This window comes from Pocillopora damicornis, chromosome 6 (genome assembly GCF_964200805.1).
Source record: "Pocillopora damicornis chromosome 6, jaPocDami1.2, whole genome shotgun sequence".
In the NCBI taxonomy this organism is placed as follows: Eukaryota; Metazoa; Cnidaria; class Anthozoa; order Scleractinia; family Pocilloporidae; genus Pocillopora; species Pocillopora damicornis.
The window spans coordinates 11225549-11248319 of NC_142675.1; the positions used below are offsets into that span (position 1 = coordinate 11225549).

The 22771-nt window shown below is 37.8% G+C and overlaps 2 protein-coding genes across 3 annotated transcripts in view; both read left to right on the plus strand.

Moving 5' to 3' along the window:
• LOC149043930 (ephrin type-A receptor 2-like) overlaps positions 1 to 11245 on the plus strand; it is a 108486-nt gene extending 97241 nt beyond the window's left edge. Inside the window, exons 2-3 of the mRNA XM_089209136.1 lie at positions 7335 to 7993; positions 11148 to 11245. Of these exons, the coding sequence (XP_089065262.1) occupies positions 7351 to 7953 (603 nt within the window). The 5' untranslated portion in view covers positions 7335 to 7350 and the 3' untranslated portion in view covers positions 7954 to 7993; positions 11148 to 11245. The remainder of the gene's footprint in view (positions 1 to 7334; positions 7994 to 11147) is intronic.
• LOC149043935 (tyrosine-protein kinase SRK3-like) lies at positions 10990 to 20861 on the plus strand. 2 transcript variants are annotated; one of them, XM_089209078.1, is made up of 15 exons: positions 10990 to 11245; positions 11604 to 11668; positions 11763 to 11962; positions 13090 to 13215; positions 14019 to 14031; positions 14473 to 14512; positions 15669 to 15963; positions 17016 to 17126; positions 17234 to 17424; positions 17576 to 17698; positions 17941 to 18011; positions 18215 to 18255; positions 18442 to 18538; positions 19288 to 19387; positions 19882 to 20861. In XM_089209078.1, the coding sequence occupies exons 1-15, from the start codon at positions 11126 to 11128 to the stop codon at positions 19945 to 19947; spliced, it is 1659 nt and encodes a 552-aa protein (XP_089065204.1). In that variant the 5' UTR covers positions 10990 to 11125; the 3' UTR covers positions 19948 to 20861. The 2 variants fall into 2 exon arrangements, with proteins under 2 accessions (XP_089065204.1, XP_089065203.1); XM_089209077.1 differs by lacking the exons at positions 10990 to 11245; positions 11604 to 11668; positions 11763 to 11962; positions 13090 to 13215; positions 14019 to 14031 and having other exon boundaries at positions 14377 to 14512; positions 15453 to 15963.
• The last annotated feature ends 1910 nt before the right edge of the window (positions 20862 to 22771 follow it).

The window sequence follows — 22771 nt, forward strand, 5'->3', positions numbered from 1 at the left end:
AATTTAATGTTCAGCTAGAGCGTCTGATGTCCTGCAAGCAATTCGACGTAACGCTACACCATTTGTGTGTACGCTGTACCATTCGACATTACGCTGAGCCATTTCACGCAATGCTATACTGTTTGTTTGTACGCTGTGCTATTCGATATTACGCTAAGCCATTTCACACAACGCTACACCGTTTGTGTGTATGCCTACCATTCGCTGTACCATTCGACATTACGCTAAGCCATTTCATGCCTCGCTACACTGTTTGTATGTATGCTGTGCTATTCGACATTACGCTGAGCCATTACACGCAACGCTACACTGTTTGTTTGCATGCTGTGCGATTCGATATTTTGGTGAGCCATTTCACGCAACGCTACACCGTATGCGTCTACACTGCGGTACCATTCGACATTACACTGAGCCATTTCACGCAACGCTACACCGTTTGTGTTCTGTGTTGCAAATGAGTGCTAAGCTAAAATATATTGAAGCTCACACGGCAACCAGGTGGACAATGAGACATGGTTTGATGCTACTCTGGTTTACAGATTTAATGAAAGTAACCGAAGTGGTTATAATTCATAGACCCAACGTTTCGACACTCCTGTCTAGTACCTTCATCAGGGGTGATCTAAACGCTGCACAAGAGGTCCTTTTATATGATCACTAATTAGCTGCCTTTTTTCTGACGAGGTGTAAATAGGCCTCAGGAAGCAAGAGCGAGCGAGAAAAGTATTCGTTCATTGGAACCGTTATAACAAAGTGCTTGCTTATAATTTCATATGATATTCACTTTCTGAGCAAAATTGATATTAAGAGATAAGAGAAAGAAAAACAACAAAAGCAGGCCATTCACTACTGTTGTGAGGGATTGTTACTATTTTTGGTCCTTGATGCGCATTGGTCGAACAGCGGATACATAGAATCCAACATGGCGGCCAAAGTTGACCGAATGATCCGACATGCTGGAAAGGTGAGTTCATTTTTCTGCTTAACAAGACAATTACAACCTCTTGAGCTAAAGTGCAATTTTCTCTTAGTTTTCTTACTAAAAGGTTTAACCTCCAGCCTCAAAAATATTTAAAAAACTACTCGTGGAAATTCTCCCTATGAATATGCTGCCTTTACGATCGTCGAGCGATACGCAAAATTTACAGCGCACATTATTTTGATTTGAACACGATCGTGAATAATTATTGTGACTTACCCACTGAGGAGTATTTAATTTAACTGATTACGATTGGATAGGGTCAAGAGATTTTTAACCACACCAAATTGGCAATGTATACCGTGGCTTCATGGCTTTTCGCAGGTTTATCATTGGTCATTCTACAATGTATAGACCTTTGTACAGATGCCTGTGTTTTTCAGAGTATTCCCTTTAGTTTTGGTGTCTTAATCTCATAACATATATACACTGCTTTTTACGCTCTCAGTAGTAGCGTTACAAAAGTGTGATTTAGTTTAAACATTGCTGGCGTAGTATGTGAATTTACAAAGAACGAGGTGAGGTATTCTACAAAGAAATCGCGATCACGGCATTGGCAGTGAAGTTTTACATTTCCGGGGTGAGAAGCATGCAATCTGCAGAAGTCAACTGCAGACCTCACTAACAACCGAATGCTGCTTAAATCACGAAAAGAGAACCGTTGGTAAACCAAACGTTAACTAACTGAATGCAAACTATAGGAAACTGTAAACAAAATGCAATGCATGGGACTGCAGATCGAGTGCAGTTTATTGTTAAAGCATTTAATCCTAAACATTTTTAGTTTTGATAGCTCCTGATAATTTGACTTACTTGGCATGTTCTTGAGCTTAATTTGGAGTATAAAGGTGATGTCAGCTCTCATGAAGTTCTTTAGTTCTTTCATGTGTCATTATTAGCCCTTTCCACCCCTAACATCAATATGCATATTCTCCACACTGTTCTTTATACATTTCCTGAGGTGATGGCAGGGAGAAAATGTTTCACAATCAAAAGCAACTCAGTTGGCGTTCATCTCTTGTATTCTTGTGACCTTAATGTTTGAATTAGGAGTGATATTATAAGGAGAATTTAGATGTTAGTCACTCAGGGGTCAAAGGGTTAAATTAAAGAGTACTTGGGAAATGTTTGGGATAGATAACTAAAAGATTGATCTTATAATCCTTGATCAGTTAGTTGAGAGCATTCTCCAAAGGAATGCTGTCAATGGTAAAACAGTATTCTAACAACTTGGGCAAAAGTCAACAGCAGAGTCAGGTGTTGACTTCAAGTTGTCTCTACCCTGATTAAGATTTCTGCTCAAGCTGTTGAAGCACTGGTCACTTCTACTGCAAACAGTTCTTTTCGGTACCTCTTTCACAAGGATGATCAGAATATATGATCAACTTTTGGGTTCAAACCATTTAAATAAAAAATACTAGGAGCTGCAAGGTGGTTGTCTCTGATGGAAAACAAGATCAGGGACAATTGATTATGAATACTATAAACAACCTGACAGTTAACCCTTTAACTCCCATGATCTGATTGTCAGTTCTCCCCTCTAGCTGCGGCACATTTCCTCACATAAATATGTTACAAGAGTTTGGAGTTAGGTTGAGATAATGTCTTCTACCTGATAAGTTTGAGTATTCTCATGACCTCCTTGCTGGATAATGTTTAGATATTACAGGGAGAACTTACATGTTAATCACTTCAGAACTATAGTAATCTTTAATTTTTTTAAGGGATACAACTGCAGACCTTTTTCTGGTTTACAGTTAAATCAACACTCTCTTCATCAAAGTTATACAAGTGAAGACATTCATATTATGAGAATAAAGACTGTTGCAATAGCAAAAAATGAGAACCTTGCAAGTAATGTTATTCTGAATAAATGCTAACATTGACCTGTAAATTGTTTTGAAAGGTGTGTCATGATTTCAGTTCAGCTATTTCATTTACCAATGATTTAACTCTTTAACTCCCATGAGTGACCAAGACATAATTTATCATCACAGTATCAATACAATATCAGCAGACAAGTGATGAGAATAAATGAAAATATCAATTGGGGATTAGCACAGTTGATCCAATACCAAATTCTCCTAATTAACTACATAGGAATTATATAGTAGAAAGTAAGGAGAATTACCAATGAGATCTTGGGAGTAAAAGGGTAAAGTATGTGACCTTGGTGCTAAAATGAATCAAATTTAAGACAGAGTAGTTAGAAAATATTTGATATGGTTGTTTTTTGTACCTTTCCTGCTTCATATATTATTGCTTAAACTCCTTTTTTTGCTGAACAGTATAGTGCTATATCTCAACTGCTGCACTGTATTTTAAGACTGATGGGAATCAAAGTTTTTTCCACTGTAGCAGTAATTTTTTAGGCGAGCAGGTTTGCTTTTGTGGAAAAATTATTACGAAAGTTATCTACATATGAAATATAAGATGAGCTTTGTACTCAAGTGCTATTTAAAAAAACAACCCACCCCTCCCTTCCCCTCCAAGGAAATTGTAATGAATAGTATTTTTATTAGCTCCAAAAGTGACCCAAACTGAAAGTATTTCAGTAAAAGCAGGGAGTAATTTTCCATGTTATATTAAATTTAGACCAAACCTAAGTTGTTTCCTGGGCCAACAGCAAGAGTTTACAAACTGAACATTGTTTTCACAAAGTTAAAAAGTTTCTGAGTAAGGGTAGACATGATAGCTCAAGCATAAGATGTTTGAATAATTAGATGAAATAGGCAGTGTTCATATTACTGGATTTTCAACTGTTTACTGCATCAAATACTCATGAAATGTGACAAAGGAAGGTGCAAAACTTACTCTCTATTAATCTTTCTAGATTTTAAGTAAATAAATAAATCATTGATATAAATATGATGTCCATTGTATAAGTCAGTGGCCAACAAAAAATGTCAAAGGCTGTTTGAATCAATTGTGATTTGGTTTGTGTATGTTATAATTTTGGAACAGGATGTAATGAATTTTGGATCTGTGCAATGACTTAGGACTTAGAGAGTCAACATCACATTCTTTCCCTTAACCAGTCACTATGCATGATTCCTGGAACAAAAATGTAATTGCTTTTAAAATAAGGGTCTAGCCTACCAACAAAATAGGAAAGCCATGAATTCTTGTTTCTGTAGAGGAAAGCCAAAATGAAGGACTTGATAGCCTATATCTCTGCTCTGTTGGAATGCATGAGAGAAAAGGAGATGAAAGGGAAAGAGGAAAGGGACTGAGAAAAATATAAATGCAACCGTGATATTTAGGGAGAAAATACTGGAAAAATTTCGACCAGTAGAGAAGGCTTTAAACAGGAATCGGTTAAAAAAAATTGAATGAGTTGTGAAAAAACTATGGCATGCTTCACTGATGAGCGAATTGCAAAGTACTTTTTCAACAAGTGTCTACCAAATAGAATCGAAATTATACTCTTTCTAGCAACTTTGAGCTTCGCACGAGAAACACAAGGTCGAGTCAATCATGTGCTCCAGTTGAAATGGTAGTCGTCGTTCGTGCACTGATAGGAGTGTATTCAGGATGCTCCCCATGAGGAGCTTTGGCCCCGAAAAAAATTCGCAGCATGCATTCTACGGAGGCGCTATATCTCTGTCATCAGTGTAGAGAATTACATCAACGTTTGCGGTCGCTAGGTGTCTGTGCGGTTACTTAAACCTGTTAATTATAAGTTAAAGGTTCACCTAATTATTAATACTGCATCTATGCTCGAGTTTCAATTACGAAAACACAAGAAATCTGGCATTAAAATCACTTGGCGCGATCTTATCGTGGAGGCTGAAGTCTTCGATCGATCGGCTGAGCTTTCTATAGTTACGGGATTCAATCTCGACCCCCAAAAGTCCTGGTATGTGCTATCGAAAAGTTAATGTGAAATCAGGCCGAAAGCTTTTGCATAGAACGAATTGTTTCGTCGATTCCGCGATGACTACAATACGTTCTGTCCCGCCAGCAGGTCTCAAGCGCGCCAACAAAGGCTGTTCGTTCAACGCCAGGTAACTAAATAACATGCATGTTATATCTTCAATTGGTATCTGTGCCAGATTAATTAGACAGGGAGAAATCCAGCAGATGGATTCGCAAGGTCTCAAAATATAATCCTGTTGTTTATGCGGTAAATCGCCCTCGACCGTACACTTTGGCGGGAAATGTCTCCAGTCGAAATATCATGGGAAATTGCAATGATGTCAGTCAAGACTATCCGAGCTTGACAAAGATATTCGGGAACTAGTAAAGGATAATAATTATATAAATTAATGGTGGATGCCTCAACTTTCAGTCAACAGAAAGAGTCCAGACAAAGAGCGGTCTCCTGATATAAATTAGTGTGAATTCAATTTTTCGTGCCCTCTTGGGTAGTGTATACCTGAGGATTACCTTTAATCTCTTACATACCCTCTTGGGTAGTGTATACCTGAGGATTGATTTTTAATATCTTCTATACCCTCTTGGGTTGAGTATACCTGAGGGTTATTTTAATCTCTTGCATACCCTCTTGGGTAGTGTATACCTGAGGGTTATTTTTAATCTCTACTATACCCTCTTGGGTAGTGTATACCTGAGGGTTATTTTTAATCTCTTCTATACCCTCTTGGGTAGAGTATACCTGAGGGTTAGTTTTAATCTCTTCTATACCCTCTTGGGTAGTGTATACCTGAGGGTTATTTTTAATCTCTTGCATACCCTCTTGGGTAGTGTATACCTGAGGGTTATTTTTAATCTCTTCTATACCCTCTTGGGTAGTGTATACCTTAGGGTTATTTTTAATCACTTCTATACCCTCTTGGGTAGTGTATACCTGAAGGTTTTTTTAATCTCTTACATACCCTCTTGGGTAGTGTATACCAGAGGGTTATCCTTAATCGCTCCTATACCCTCTTGGGTAGTGTATACCTGAGGGATATTTTTAAACTCTTGCATACTCTCTTGGGTAGTGTATACCTGAGGGTTATTCTTAATCTCTCCCATACCCTCTTGGGTAGTGTATAACTGAGGGATATTTTTAAACTCTTGCATACCCTCTTGGGTAGTGTATACCAGAGGGTTATTCTTAATCTCTCCTATACCCTCCTGGGTTGTGTATACCTGAGGGTTATTTTTAATCTCTGGCATACCCTCTTGGGTTGTGTTAGAATTGTAATCATCGGAAGTTGCGGTTTTTTCCATTTCATTCGAGGGGAGCATAATTACATTTTTTGAAGCGATTATCGGATGTCCTGGAATGTTTAGCGAACACCTCATGCCACCAAGAGGCATCGAACCTTGGCTTGAATTACTTATGCAAATTAGCTGGCTGCAGATTCAATGTGCAGCCAGCTAATTTGCATAAAAAATTTTTTCCGACGCAAAGCTCGTCATGATGCGTCGGAATTACTTAGAATCAAATTTTTACCGGTACTCAGAAAAATTCTGCTTCAGAGAGAGATGTGAACGCGTCTTTTTTTCTACAATGGATATGTGGTTTATTTTCAAATCCCTTGCCTGTACATTTACTACGGAATTTTGTGATGCCAAAATGAATGTTTCCAGTTTTCCGTTTGTTTTTTTATGTACGAGACTGAAGTTCTCCGCGCAGGCAACCTTTTTTCGTTTTTGTTTGTTGTTGTTTTTTTACGCGAAGTTAGTTTGAAAATAGCCACTGATTGTTTGCAACTTGTTTTCCAAAGGGGGTAGTCTAGGTGTGAAAAAGTTCCCAACTGTGACGCTGTTTAACACATATTTTATGTACTAAATTTCGATTTATACTTCTTTTAAATATTGGCTTTGTTCGGAATTTAGGTCACATTTGCCAATTGTGAAGCTCTAGAAAAATGATTTCCCAATGACATCGCTTTTGCACGAGGTACAAATGTAGAAATGATCCGCGGATGGAAGCTCTGAATGGAATGTGTTAAAATGTTACTAACTTTCATGTGCGCAACTTCAAACTTCATGCGCGATTGATCGGTATTTCGCGTATGACCTCTGTTGTGGCGCGATGAAAATTTCAAGCAGGTCGACCGTTTGGGCGCTAGTCATGTCTTACCGACTCTTGTCCTTTGTTCCAGTAGATCGTTGGATGATTTTTGCGCCCTCCGTTGTTTCTCAATCTTGATTTGCGTTGAAAACAGTGAAAGTATATTATTAGATAATTAGACTTTGTTATTCTAGAATTATTGATTCATGTTGAACACAGTTAAAGTATTAGCCCATCTCATAATGCTCCACAGTAGCCTAGTATATCTGCAGATATTCCTAGTAAAGCGTACCTTCAGTACATGCATGTTTTGCATAGACCATCTCTTTTGGAGTAAATATTTTACTACTTCATGATTGATCAAAAAATTTTGTTATTCTCTTGCAGTGGACACATCCTTCAAATGTATCGCCATATTACTCAGTCTGACGCTTCTAACAAATATGAGGTACCAGAGAACTGGTTAATAACAGACTTTATTAACATCAAGGATGCTACACGACTCGATATTGAAGTGACCTATACCTTCCTCAACTGCCCCTTAGCTGACGTGGGGCCATTCTGCAGAACAAACTTCTCCCTGTATTCTTATCATACTGATTTCAAATATAATCCAGACCCAAAAAAACTAAATTTCCTCAAAGAAACTGTGATAGCTCCAAAAATTCTTCCTATGCCTGGGGAGCGCACAACAGACACATTTGATGGGTCAATAATAACAAAAGCGAAGGGAATTTATTTAGCATTATTAGACCAAGGAACCTGCTTGACAATAAGAAGGTTTGTTTTAAGATATCGTTTCTGCTCTGAAACGGTCCCTTCCAAGTTGGTTAGATTTCCAAGAACACTTGCCCCAGCAAATGAGATCAATCTAACCAAACAAGAAGGAGAATGTACAGATCCTAACGCGATTAAGAAAAACAACAAAACGTTATTTGGCGTGTGCCTTAGTAGTGGGGAGTGGAACATAACAGATAACTCAGCCTGCCTTTGCAGTCATGGTTAGGAGTTAACGCATGGATCTTCAGACTCTTTCACATGCAAAGGTTAGTGGTGCAGTTAAAACCTGGCTTTGCCTCAGAAGCTTTAAGTCCAAAGTAAATATTTAATCATTTAAATGGTTAAATATCTAAATTACAACCCCGTTTGTTCATATTTGATAGGAAGCTTATTAAAGGTTCGATGCATAACTTTCATGAAATTGGACTGTGTAGCCATACTTCGTATGTTCACAAAAGTCAATCGGTGGACGTAGATAAGTGGCCGAGGATGTATGACCCGAAAGCGAAGACCTAAGAACAAAGAACCCTTTTTTGGCTAAGTACCTTTTCGTTTTGCTTCGTCTTCGTATTTTTCGCAGATGGATGTATTTATCTATTGGCCCGTTACGTTCAAATTCTCTGATCACAAATCGTCACCGAATCGATTTATTTTTAGAGCAGACACGTTAAATTTCGACATGGTCTACGAAGAAAAATACAAATCGTCGAATTCATAAAAAATACAGATCTTCTAATTCTTAAACCCTGTCCCTCCAATTTGTTACTTTGTATTGGTTTATTCTTCATTTCTTTTTTTTAGATATGCAAGAGTAAGAGTATTTTAGGGTCTTTCAGGTCTTAGAGATTTAGGTCTGAGAACCGCAGGTTAGGGGTTACATCAAAAAAAAAACCTGAATGATTAACGAATAGGGAAGCTTTGACTGTGCTCTGTCCTGTTGTTAAGCACGCAGGAGGCGGCTGAAGCACGAAAGAAGTGTGGGGAGAAACGTACCTAGACGGCTGTTTCTCCCCACTTCTTGAGTGCGCTAAGCGCCTCCTAAGTGCTTTACAACAGAACAGAGCACAGTCAAGGCTTCTCTATTTGTTTTATAATAAAGAATCCGTTAAATTCCCTACGCATTACTTTCAATTTTCAAAACAAACTTTCTTTCCGTCAGCGTGCTCTATACTCTCATAAAATCTCTGTTAGAATGGTTCAAATAATCTGATTGGCTATACAAGACTAAAGCTGTCAAAAGTGTCAAACTACCAACGTTCAAAAACCATCAAAGTTCACATTCTGCGATAGTTTACAAACTGAAACAGTTGGGCTGGTCGAATTTAACACTTTTGCCTGAAGTTTTTAAGTCTCTAATACAGAATCTTAAAGTGAAATGTTCAGTGAATTTCAGCCAAATTAAGGCTCATAAAAACACGCGAGGTTTTTCACATGACGAGGTAGAAAATAAACTGTTCAAGGCGAGTGTTTTACGAATGAACGACAGCCGAATTCACCGGAACATGAAGATCGCTTGGGATGACAGCGCCGCAAAACTCGGCCCAATGACTGATGTGACTTTCCACTCAACGCATTTGAAAGGATATCAGAGCAAGCTCTTATTTTTTTTATGCGGCCTATGTAGTTTCTGAGGCTTGCTTCACAGCGATGACCGGAGATCACCATGATGAGCGAGCCGCGATGGACCTCACCATGATCATATTCGCTCTGACACTGTCATGATTAGTATGAATTTAAACAGTTATGCCAGTTTGGTTATATTTTTCATAATTTCTGTTTTTTTCTGTTTTGTTTTTGAACACAAAACTTTATATACTACACGAGTGTTAGCTGTGTTTGATATTTATTACCGTACGTTAGCTTGCAATCTAACTGGGCGTGAAAATCTTTAAAACTCGGACTGTCTATTTTGTTTTTCCTTTGAGGGTTTTCGTCTATGCCTACGTTTTAATAACGTGAATTACGGCACCTTGCATGTTTTCAAATCTTTGTTTGGTTCTTCTGTGGCTACATGCCGGCTCGCTTGTTCCGAAATTTCACTTTAGTCCACAAACCATCGAAGTTCACAATCTGCAATAATTTACAATTGACATAGTTCGGCAGGTCGAATTGAACACGTTTGCCTAAAGTTTTTCTAGTCTCTAATACAGAATCTGGAAGTGAAATGTTCACTGAAATCCGGCCGAATTGTGGCTCATAAAAACAAGTGCAAGGCGTGTGTTTTATGAATGAAAAACAGCCGAACTCACAAGAACATAGCGATTTATTGGGATGACAGTGCCGTAACACTTGCCTGCTGTGAGTGATGTGGCCTTCCACTCAAACCATCGGAAAGGATATCAGAGCAAGCTCTTAGTTGTTCACTCAAAGTGCGGCCGAGCTTGCAATCTAACTGAGCGTGAAAACCTTAAAAACTCGGATTGTCCATATTGTTTTCTCTTTGAGGATTTTCGTCTCTGCTCACGTTATCATAATGTAAATTACGGCGCTCGGCATGTTTTTAATCTTTATTTAGTTCTCCTGTTGTTATTTGCCGGCTCGTTTGTTCCGAGATTTCACTTTCATTTAACGCAAAAAGCTCTCAGGGATGAGAGCTGCTAGTTGTAACTGGCATTTACCAGTTACGGAGAAAAGTTTTGGTATAGCCATTTGCCTTTAGCACATTAGAAACATATTTTCTCTCCTCAGCCTTCGAATCGAGTGGAGATGGTAGACAGTGTGAACTGTGAACTGAGAGTCATTAGGAGTGAAGACAAAAAGAGTTGTCTTGGTAACCAAGCCTCTGGCGATGAATAGTGCCAAGGTTATCATATTGGCCGTGTTCAATTTCGCGTTATCGTGGACCGAGTTTTGACTCCCTTCAGCCGCGTTTTACGACTTCATCGCCAACATTGTCCAAGAATATCTGCTTCACGCACTTCCTTTTCTTGTGCTGAAGCAAAAAAAGCGGTTAATCCTGAGCCCGTTCGGGTAGCTAATGAGAAAACGGGATTCGCTTTTTATTGCCCACGGGCTCTGCCAGCGACATAATAACTGTTATTATGATAAACTAACCTACATGTATCATGCGTGTAAATGCCAGAAAGAAATTAACTAACCAAAAGACCTCTCTTGTCAGGAAATTATGAAAATTATGTAAAAGCTTATTGAAAACTGAAATGGCATGCTACTCTTGATACCAATTCCAACATACTGAGACCATAATCACTTGAAACTTTTAATGGATAACCTGTTAGATTTTCGAACCACTTCGTGAAAGCGGTCACTCCTTGGTCCCTGTTTACATTTTAGATAATGGTATTTGCTTATATGCTGGAAAGAAATATTGATCATGATATGCAAAGAAGTTATCAAAATATCAACAAGTCTACGTTCATTTGTCTATCATTGTAATTGTAATGTTTTTTACTTTACATCCAGTCGTTCCAGTAATTAACATAACCATGGTCTTTACCAATGAAGGTTGTACTAATGGAAAATTCAACCAATCCTCATTAGTGACGAGGCTAAAAAAAGTGGTAACCATTTTTTTGTTTTATCTAGCTATTCATATCTAAATTACTAGTATTTCTGCAGTTGCGGTATATTACATGCAAATCCATGCAATTGCAATTATAGCTTCGGTTGTTTTTCAATTACAGTTAACCACAATTGAAAAAGAAACTTATTTGAATAAACTCAAACATTCCGAGTGAGTCTGTGCGGTGCTTTCGGATGCATGCTCTGATGTGGTGTTTGAAAGACGTTATTAATTACAAATTGAAAATAAACCATCATTTTTATTTTGTAAACATTGATATGTTTACCTGATTGTGCGGGGATCTTTAAAGGTGCTTTTCGATTTCATGTTCAGTTTGCTGTTGTTTCTATCAACAGATGGAAGAGGCCTTTCCTGGGAGTTTTGCAGGTCTCAGAAGTGTGCAGTTGAAAAGTGGCATTAGGTTTGTAAACTGCCTGGATTAGCAAATGAATTATAATTTTCTGGATTCTAAGGTGCTCTTCTTTATTTTAATCCTCATATTTTCTCTTAATAAGGTGTGGAAGAACAACTATTAACCTAGCACTTAAATTTAATTCCAAAACAAAAGAGCAAGATGTTATTGCAGTACTTCGTAATGCTGCCAAAGATGGAAAGCTTGGAGGCTTCAATGTGAGTGCAACAAAAAGGACAAGATCGCAAGCTGATTTCGACACTGGAACTACAGAAGCAGGCACAGTAACGCTTACTGCTGACAGTAAGTTTTAAGTCTTTTGATACATACACTGTAGTTGATTAGTAGCAAGATTTCACAGGATTGTTTATCCCTCATATGTTCTTCAGTGAAGTGGTTAATTGGAGTGGAATTTAATTACGAGTGTATTCAGCATTTGGAACATTCTTCCTATGTAAATGGTATCCACGTTAGCGTACTTTGTTGTATTGATTTGTTAAAACATCATACGTATGTAGTCTAGTGTCTCATTCTGCATGACACCGCAAAAGATAAGGGCTGTAGGGTGATAGGATAGGTGAAGTATGAAATAACAAACAAACAGAACAATGGCGCAAACAATAACTTGCAAGGCCTTTCTTTCTTAACTCCACCAACTAATGAGCTAGGGCACAAGATCTCATCCAATAAAAAATCAACTCGTGTATTTTTCAGTGGTACTTTTACATATCTATGATATTTTTTTGCTACCGCAAGCAAATGTCGCGAGAACGATAAGCCTTCTGCCCGATGTGGTTAGCATTGATTCCTGCTTGTCTCGGTTCTTTATTCAGACCCTTACATGAATTTTGTAAAGTAATGAATCGTTGCTCTTATTTTGGCAGAATACAAAAAAAACTTATATCACAAGAGCAACAAACTAGGAAAGAAAGCAAAGCATTTGAAATCAGGATCCAACATTCATTTACTTTATTTTTAGTTCTCACAAAAAATTCGGCACTGATATGATTGAGAAATGATTGATAAGGTGCTCGTACGTACACGTATGTACTGCATAAAGACTTCCTCAATAATTGTAAAGTAACCACGAAAAGTAATGAAAAATGCTCCCATCGACTGTAGTTCAGTGTAAACCTAAGAAATTTCATTTTGCTGGCTCGTAATTCCAATTATTTTTGAAACGTCATAAAGAATAAGTAAGGGAAGGGTACTGGTGGAATAACTGTAATCTAGTTCTCATACTTAGTTGGACTTCTTCCTGTAGGTATCAACATTACATTTTATTAGGCTTTTAAGTAATTTTACGCGAATTAGATAAAAACTTGTATGCGTAGAGAAAGGCATCAAGACTAAACTGGCTAAGTGGAGAATTGCAAACATATTGTTTGTGGAGGCATATATTCCTATGTTGTTTTTCTTGTGTTTTCAAGGTGCCCTGGGGATTACTGTTGGTGTGGTGGTTGGATCAATTGCAGCACTGGCGGTTGCTTCAGGAATATTCGTCTTTTTCGCAAGGAAGTTAAGAAAGCGTAACAGCAAGAACTCAAATGGTAAGAGTAGTATTTTAAAATGCCTGCTTTGGAACACAAGAAAAATTGCGTGGTATCAGGCAACTAAGAAGTTTGTGTTGTTTGTAGCCTCATTTAAAAACAAGGCAAGTTTGGAGATTTCGAAACAGTTCTAACAAATCCCTGTTTTTAAGAGGTAAAAAGATGTGTTTGTCTAACTTCGTAATAAAAGATGTAACGAAATTATTAGATCGATTACAAACTTATTAAATTTAAAAAACCTGAAATTCCTGCGCAAAGAAAGAACATTGAGGAAAAAAAAACAACTCAATACTACTGCGGAAAACATTGAAAACAAGAGTACGTAAAAGTGTCCGCGTCAATTTTCATTGTCAGGGTCTAAGTCTGTGGAAGTTGGATTAGCTGATATTGTGAAATCACGCGGACCGAACGTGAATACCAAAAGATGTGATTTGAGATTCACAAACTGTAAAAAAAAAATTCAACGACAGTAACGTGGTAGGCAAACCCGAGTCTTAAAGCCTCTGAGTGTTTGGGTGAGGTTAGGTGAACACGGCAGATCTCCTGTGTGATCTGTTGCGTTCATGAAATATAGACATATCCAAATATTCACGACTGTGATTATATGCCCTCATTTGATTGAGTCTCTATCATTTTAATAATTCAATTATAGCCCTAGACTTAATGACCGCTTTCCATGTATAAAATGAGATAAATGTCAGAAGACATCATTCTGCATTTCCTTTGTACTATTTTATTACTTTCTTTTCACATACTTTTGGAGCTGGTTTTTCATGTTTTTCATACTTTTTTTTCTGTTTTGGAATCAGGAAAAAGAGAAAGGTGAGATTTCTAGAACGATGAATTATCGTCGAATTTCATGTTTTGTTGCAAACTGTGTACAACTGTGAACTTGCCTAATGTTAGCATGGATTTTGATAATTATGCTCAGAGCAAGAGTGTCATCTAAAGTCAGTTTCACAAAGCATCCTTAACGTGATGACTTTAAAACTGCTCACGAGTGTGGGCTATCCAGATATAATTTTGTTTTCTTAGAGTTTGTCCATCAAAGGAAAGGCGCAGATACCTAGCTCCTAATGTTTATGATACCTTTTTTGCGCCAATACAGTAGCGCAAAATGTGACATGCTGTAACTAATCATTTCATAACTAATACTCATGGAGTACCCAGAGGTGTGCTTTCCAGCCGAAAAAATTGTCAACGTGTTTCATCCGATAGAATTTGGATTAGAGAGAAAATATGATATTTTTCTTTAACTTTTAGGAAAAACAGAAAAACAACTGAAGAAATAGGACAAGTCGTTGTAAGTCGCTTGAATATTTTAACTTTTAACCTTTTTCTGGTACAATACAGTATATCGTTGTTTTTTCCAAGAGGGCACGGTAACGAATCCTTCAATCTGATTGGTTCTTAGCGCAGTCCGGATTTTCTTACCCCTGCCAATGGGCATAGTAACCCTTTTATGGATCGCAGAGTGCATTCCTAGTTTCGTTGCAAATTTTTTCACAAATATACGTTGCCTCACCGGCTAGGCAGCATTTTCAAGCGCAGACTTCGGTCACGATCTCAAGCCGTAAGTTGATTAATTATAATTTGTCGTTTGCATTTGATGAAATTATTTATAACCAGCGACGGTTTGTCTTTTAGTCTTCAGTTATTCCTTGTTCACATCTGTACCACCCTCGCTCTGCGAAGCCATAATGGCATTAATATTCTTTTAAGATGCCTCTAAGGTACATTGCACAACTGATGGCAGAGACGAAGCTCAACACCCCGCAAATCTGAACAATCATTAGTGTAATCTGTAGGAAACAGCCGAATAAAAATTAAAGTTTATGCGTGCAAGCACCTTTTCTCTATTTTTTAAATTTTCAACTGGCGCACTTTCAGTAATAACTCCAAAGAATGGAAAATAGTGTCATAAGTAGTTATGAAATTCCGCTGGGAAAAAGCTGAAAAAAAATTAAAAATTTGATACGAGCTAGCATATATTCTTTTTTTTTATTATTAACTCTGCACGCCTCTTAGTAATAGCTTCTATAAAAAAAGGGAAGAAATGGTCTTAAGTGGTTATAAATTTCCGGATAATACGCTAAAAGAAAGTGGAATTATAGTTATAATGTTATGCAACATTTTCGCATGAAAACTGTATACAAGAACAACGAAATGAAAAAAATGGAAGATTTGAGACTTTCCGCTGTAGCTCCAGTTAATGATTGCGTTTATTTTTTCAAACTCAAAAGACTGAACTTGAAATGGCGGAAGCTTCTCAAAGCCAGAAGTGCTTGGCATCGGATGAGCGGAACCGGTCACCTTCCATGACAGATTCAGGGTTGGCGAACTGTCCACAACCAGTCCAGTCTGTCACTGAAAACACCTCTCTATATCCATCACCACGTTTTTCGAAGATTCCTTCAGAGCTCGTGACTATAGAAAAAGTCGTTGGTCAAACCCAAAAGACTGGACTTGAAATAGCGGAAGCTTCTCAAAGCCAGCAGTATATGGCATTGGATGAGCGGAATCGGTCACCTTCCATGACAGATGCAGGGCGGGCGACCTGTCCACAACCGGGCCAGTCTGTCACTGAATACGCCTCCCTATATTCATCACCACGCTGTTGGGAGATTCCCGCAAAGCTTGTGAAGATAGAAAAGGTCGTTGGTGAAGGGGCTTTTAGTCAGGTTGCCAGGGCAACAGTCATAGGCCTCCAGGGCAGACCAAAGAAGACGCTTGTGGTTGTTAAGATGTTGAAAGGTATCAAGTACTTCAAATAATTAGATGTTTCAGTGAAATTTCGAAGTTAACACTCCCCTCGAAAGACGTAACCTCAAGCAGGTAGCATCAAAAATTCCGCCTTCTTCTCGATCCTGACGGTAGCAAAGCAAGCCCAGTCTCTCTCCCTAAATATGGAGGGGAAGGTTCGTTTAGTAGTATATCTATTCTTCAATCAGTATTCAACTAAACGTGACCTCAGTTAATAGACCAGGGTCGTGAGACAATTTGAAACCAGGTATTAACCATGAATGAGTTGAACAGTCCTGTGTACTCGAAACACGACAAGCATCTCACGTGGCCTCAACATGAAACTTGAACGTTAGTTGTCAGCTGGTTCAGCACCCTCTGATATCAGAAGTCGTAAAATTTTCTTCCAAGTTAATCAGAAGAACTACTTTTCTTCCGCAAGAACTTATCAACACAAACGTTTTTAAGTAAAAAAGTAAATTATTGTCAACAATCAACTCTCCTCCCTCCCTCTATTCAAAGGTAGCAAACCTCAAAAACTGCTTTTTCCGAATTCAAATTGACATAAGGGTCGTCCCTTTCGACATGAAACGTCAGTGGGAAAAGAAAAATCCATGTTTCTGCTGAGTGTATGCCGCTCAGCAATTGTTTTGCAGAAGTCTTATTTTAATTAAATTAAGTATCGTTAAAGCATGGTCATACTGGTACAGCAGTGGAATGAAGGGTTTTGTCATTGTATATGTCGACTGAGAACTGTGTTTAAAATTATCTTTACTTGTAGAGTGTAAACGAAGTGTTATGGTCTCAATTAGGTCGGTCTTATTGAGCTTTACACGTGAGCCCCAAAGATAAACTTGTTTAAGATATTTCATAACATTATGACTATTTCACGACCTTATGATTTTGAATAAGATGTTCAATCACCAAGCAAAACAGAGCTCAGAGTCAGAAGGGAAATTTGCAACTTAATTCGATTCAGCAAGAGAACGTCAACTGACATCCTCTTGAGTTCAGCTACTGCTGTTGTTTGTAAAGGTAACAGCTGTTGGGTGATCGTCTTGTAGATGACGCTTCTGAGTCGGACAGGAAGGACTTGATGTCCGAACTTCGATTGATGAAGGAACTCGATGCTCATCCTCATGTCACTGAACTTCTGGGATGTGTCACGAAATCTGGTAAATGTGGAAAAATATACTTTAAAAGCCCAAACAATTATTTTCATCATTTTCCAGCAGATCTCTTGCATAGTATAAACATATTTCATGTTTCTCATGCTCTACAGAGCCATTGATGGTGTTGATTGAATACATTCCCTATGGAGATTTATTGGGATACCTCAGAAATAGCCGTGGATTGAATGATACTTACTTCGAAGACCCGGATATCAAACCACAAACAAATCTGACGTCAGAGCAGCTTATGAAGTTTGCGTGGCAAGTTGCCGATGGAATGTCGTATTTGTCATCGATACCAGTAAGCAGGAACGTTATCTACTTACTGAAATGTTACTTTGACACATGTTGCTGAAATCGGACATTGGTCCCGACTTTTTTCTTTTCATTAAATTCTTCTGGATCCCCCTTAATTCGTTTCAACATTAAAGATTTGATTTTATTTGTCGCAGATTATCCATCGAGACCTTGCAGCTCGTAATGTGTTCGTTGGAGCGGGGGAAACGTGTAAAGTGACAGACTTTGGTATGGCCAGAGATGTCCTAGATGATAACATTTATCAAACGAGGTCAAAGGTACTTAACTATTTTGAGCCAAAAGTTGGTGTCGAAATTAGCCAGGGAGAGTGTTTGTCTGTAGTTTTAGATTTTCAGTTAATCACTGGCTCTGTTTGCTGTTCTCCAACATATCATATTACCGCTAGAATTTGTCAACCAAGGTAGGGATGTGTGATCAGTCTACTACACGCAAAGTTATGACTTTCATTCTTGCTCTTTTCTGCACTTTTGCCGATCAATTCAATATGCTTTTCATCAAGGGACGTATCCCTCTGAAGTGGACAGCTTTTGAGGCGCTGCTTTACGGGAAATATTCTACCAAAAGTGACGTGTGAGTACAAGGACCACATTAACATTATTTTTTAAGTTTAATGGGAATAGCCTCTGAGAAAAATTAATGGCTTTCTTCCGTAAGTACCGGCCCGGGGTCAGCTCATATGAGTGCGCTTCCCACAACGGCATACAGAAGATGTTAAAATTGTTTTCAAAGACAAGAACGATTATTTCTCTAAATTTATGCCGTTTGTTCTACAGGTGGAGCTACGGAGTTCTCCTCTATGAGATTTTCACGATTGGTAAGTTAAAGAACTGATGAACAGACCACTAATTTTAGCCTTAAAACTCGTGTTGACCCGCCAAGAAGTCGGTAGGCTAAGCTGGGAAAAAGATGAGCAATGGTGCAGGATGTTTAATGTAAAGCTATATTTACAAATGTTGGAACATTTTTGTAAGGTGTATTTTGAGTAGCTTCTCTATTTCAGGTGGCTCGCCGTATCCAAAGATGGATGGAAGACAAATTTTAACATCGCTAGAAGCGGGATATAGAATGCCTCGACCACAACACGTGGATAATAAGTTGTATGAAAAAAGTTTGTCCTTGTTGTTGCTTCTCTTACGACACCTTTTCTCTAAAAATAGTTTTTTGAAATTAGGGTCTTGAGAATTTTTGGCTGTAGTCAAAATTTAACTGGCTTTACCTGTTGAGCCAGTCCACCAACGGGAAATGTTGGAATAATACGAGTTTGTATCTTGTGATTAGTAATGGTAAAGGGACCGTGTGGATTCGAATCGGTCTGTATTCTTGCGTGTGATAGCGGGAGTCCAATTCCTCTACTACGGATATGATTATAGACCGAATTGGACGACACGAAGTCTTATTATCAATTGATCATAAAAATTACAATTTCTGAATTAAAAAAACTGACAAAGGAGGCGTGAATTGTTTAATGTCGCTCCGAAATTGTCTACAATTCAAACATAAACATTCGCCATTTGGGAGAAAGCCCAAATTTAGGAGTCTGTACATTGTTTCTATGGTGATTGAAACCAAGTTTGTGATTGGTTGATTTTAAAATACAACTTTGAATGTCCGATGAATGTTTTAAGATAACATAATTGCTGATAACTACTTTGCAAATGAATAAATGGAAAATAGGAGTTTATAAAACCAATCACAATAAAGGAAATTGCAATTTGTTGTGATTAGTAAGAAAAAGACCAAATGGTCCTACTATACCTTATGGAAAAATCACAACCTTTTTAGGCCTAATAACGCCCTTACTGATGCCACCAATAAGATGCTGAGATATTCTTGACGTTATTGTTAGGTATGACTTAATGACAAACTGTTGGAAACACGACCCTAACTTGAGACCATCTTTTGAGGATATTAGGAACACACTGAAAGAAATGGAAGACCACCATAAGGTAGAGTTGTAGATTTTTCAAAGGGAATTTCTAAACTTTGATCGTAGTTTGCTCTCGCACATACAAGATACACATTAAGAGTATCGTTAACCTCTAGTTGGCAAATCTTGTGTATTGCCACAGTTCTTTAGAAAATTACCGGAGTTTGGAAACTACTTTAACTAAATTCTGAGGTAAAAATGACAAATCAGAATTCCATCGATTGTTCTTACATTAGTTCTAAAGTTGTTTTGAAGACACGGAAATGGGATTGATTGTGTATTTCATGAAATTCTCTGAGTCCATCGGCGAAAACCTAAAGTAAATACGAAGTCGTATTCAGGTAGTACAAGTATGCTCCTTTGAACGTTCAGTTCACTTATTTTTAAATATGATTTCACCATTAATATACTCTTTTGGGAGGATTAAAAGGCGTTTCAGAAAAAGCTTTATTGCAAGCTTAAGAGAGTATGCAACACTCTAAACACTTGACTGTTTTTTTCTTTTTTTTTCAGGGCCTGATAAATTTAGAAAATTACGATGATCGACTCTATGTTAATGTTGACGATCTTGCTGAGTAAGCGATTGCATCCTCATGGAGCACAGGATGGATTGATAAATCTGAGATTATATGCTTTTTTGGATGAGGTTTTAGTCTTTCATGTGTTAATTAAGCAAGTACAGAAACAAAAAATAATAGCGACGCGAGGCAAAGTATAGCTTTCACATATTTTTATATGTATTTTTTTTTACTTTTAGTCTTGAAAAGACAAACAATTCTGTTCACAAGTATATTAAAGTGGCTACCCATAATTTTTTTCATCAGTGTTATAAATTTTTTTTTTTAGACTAAGTACCTATTTTTGTGTAAAATGTGTCAAAAAATGATTGTTTTTCCAATAAATAACCTATAAGGCGCGATAAATTTTGTAGCCATGTTAGCACGAATGTATTTTTTGCCCATGTGAATAGTTTATTATGAAATTCTCGGCTCCGAATATTGCATTTTTTAGTGTTCTGAATTGTTCAGTTAATTCCGTTTATCAGTTCGTACACCAAAGTACCTTACATGGAAAACAGTCCACGCGAGTGTTGCCAAGCTTAATTTGCTTATTAATCTTTACCTGCTGTGTTGGTGAAGGTGACATCTTATTCGAAGTCCACACTGGTGTCATACTGGGGTGTATCATGTCTACATTGCCTTTCAATTTTGTTGTGGACTGGATTATGCGACGCACCACTAAGGATCAGTTCAGGGGCATAAGATGGAAACCCTTCTCCTACTTGAAAGACCTGGATTTACACCTTTGCAAGGCAAGTTGGCCTCAACATCAGCAGCTAGAAGATCGAAATTATGGCGCTGAATACTATCAACACACGCCCAGTCCAGATTTGTTAATGAGTGAACCTCTCTCTTTGACGTCATCTGTGATCTATTACTGCACAGACACACGGCAACTTGGAATCTATTTGTTTTATATAATAAAGAATTAAAATATTCTGTAGGGATTTGTATGGTTGAGGGCAGCCTCAAGGCACGTGTGTTCTTCTCGAAGTATTGTCCCTTTATAGCTAATTGCATTATTTTCAGAGTATACACAACAGTGATATATTTGAAGTAAGAGGAGTACGAATTGAGAATATTGAAAATAGGATGGTTTCTCAAAACAGTGTGAATGAAATCACAAACTTCAATCTAAGTTATGCTGTAGCTTTATACTCTCTTTGCTAACTCCAAATGGAAACAAATCAATTGGAGGGTAATGTTGAAGTCCTAAATGTAATAACTGTCCTAAATGTAATAAAGTCCTAAATGTAATAACATTTGGTCCTAAATGTAATAAAGTCCTAAATGTAATAACATTTAGTCCTAAATGTAATAAGCCTCTAATGCAATCGTTTAACTCCTGCAGTGTATTGTTGTTATGGCGGACATCCACATTGATATGTTAGTGACAGCTGTTGCTCCAAAGAAACCGCTGACCAGTATACATGTCACATTATGGGCCCGCTGATATCAATCAGCGTCTTTTTACTCGCTAGACATAAGAAATATCAGCAGTCGAAGTATGGTCCTTAAAGCGGGTTATTGATCGAGTTGAAGAAAATCATTTCCAGCACAAAGTGGGCAAGTGCTTGGCTGGAAGCTCAATAGGATGGAATCGATTGGTACGTAACCATTAAGACTTTTTGGAAAAGAAATTTACTACAATTTATGATGAACTAGCATGCTATTGTTGTTGTTATCGTTCGTGTTAAAGTCTTCAGAAGTGATGCACCATTTTAGAGCAGTTTGAATGATTTCTGTTATTATTATTATTATCAGTAGCGTTATTGAAATTTTTCACATCAATGTTATTCAGTGTCAATTGATTCTAATGAAGCATTTGAGTTCATTTTTAAGAATGAATATCCTGATTTATTCAATTTTGAACCTGGTGTGTTGCATTTCCAGCCCTCTATGGCTTTACTCCACCTCAGTAATCAGTTCATGTACCATATGACTATAAGTGGAAACTGTTGAGCTTTCTTTTTTCATTCATCTATTTATCTATTCATTTTCTCCCCTCACGGCGGGGAGAAGAGTTGAAGACAAAAAATGAAATATAAACTTGAGATCAACTTTAAAATGTATGTTTTCCTAATACTTCGGTTCGGGAACTGATGAACCCGTCATAAGGGGCTAAAGGAAAAAAATGAATGGTTCATTAGACCCCCAACTGACCATCATGTGTTGAATGGCGTAGCTCAATGGTTCAATTTGACTCTTGCGTGGAAAAAGGCAACATGTCGAGACCTGTGATCGTGAAATGGGATAACATATCATTGGTCAGTCGATATCTTGCTCTGCAAGTCACATTATCATATAGCTAGCAGCGCACGCGGGCAAGATGAAGTGAATCCTGTGTTCTGGTTGGCTACCTGAGCGGGCATGATGGGCCCACTCTCGCCCGTTCGGGATCCCCCGTATTGATCCCACGCAAGAAAACTTACAAAGTTCGTAACTTTTGGACAATGTTTTCATATATACATAGAAAAAATAAATGACCCTCTTGGGTTTATTGTGCTGCAAACACAGTTGGCTTTCACTATCGGCTCTCGAAATAAACAGGCTATTCTTGATTCTTATCAAAGCGAAATCTTTTGCTATACAATGAATCCTTTAATGTTTAAGCCAAGAGAATATAAACTCTCTTGTATGGTCAAGATTACTGGATATTAGCCTTGTTCTTTTTCTACCTTTTTATGGACCGTGACTTCGTCTCAGTCCATAAAAACGCAAAAAAAGAAAAGAACTCGGCCAATATATAACCATTTTGACCTCACGTTCGGTCAATAACGCATATGAATATATTTTATGCAAACTCGTACAAATCTGGCAAGGGAAGACAGTACAAAGAATGC

What these genes read in the sequence shown, in the direction of transcription:
- LOC149043935 (XM_089209078.1), top strand. Translation starts at nt 11,126, where the DNA reads ATGTTTTTTACTTTACATCCAGTCGTTCCAGTAATTAACATAACCATG. An exon ending in AAGAAATAGGACAAGTCGTT is followed by an intron (nt 14,513 to 15,668) that starts GTAAGTCGCTTG and finishes CAAACCCAAAAG; the next exon opens with ACTGGACTTGAAATAGCGGA. An exon ending in CTATGAGATTTTCACGATTG is followed by an intron (nt 18,256 to 18,441) that starts GTAAGTTAAAGA and finishes TCTCTATTTCAG; the next exon opens with GTGGCTCGCCGTATCCAAAG.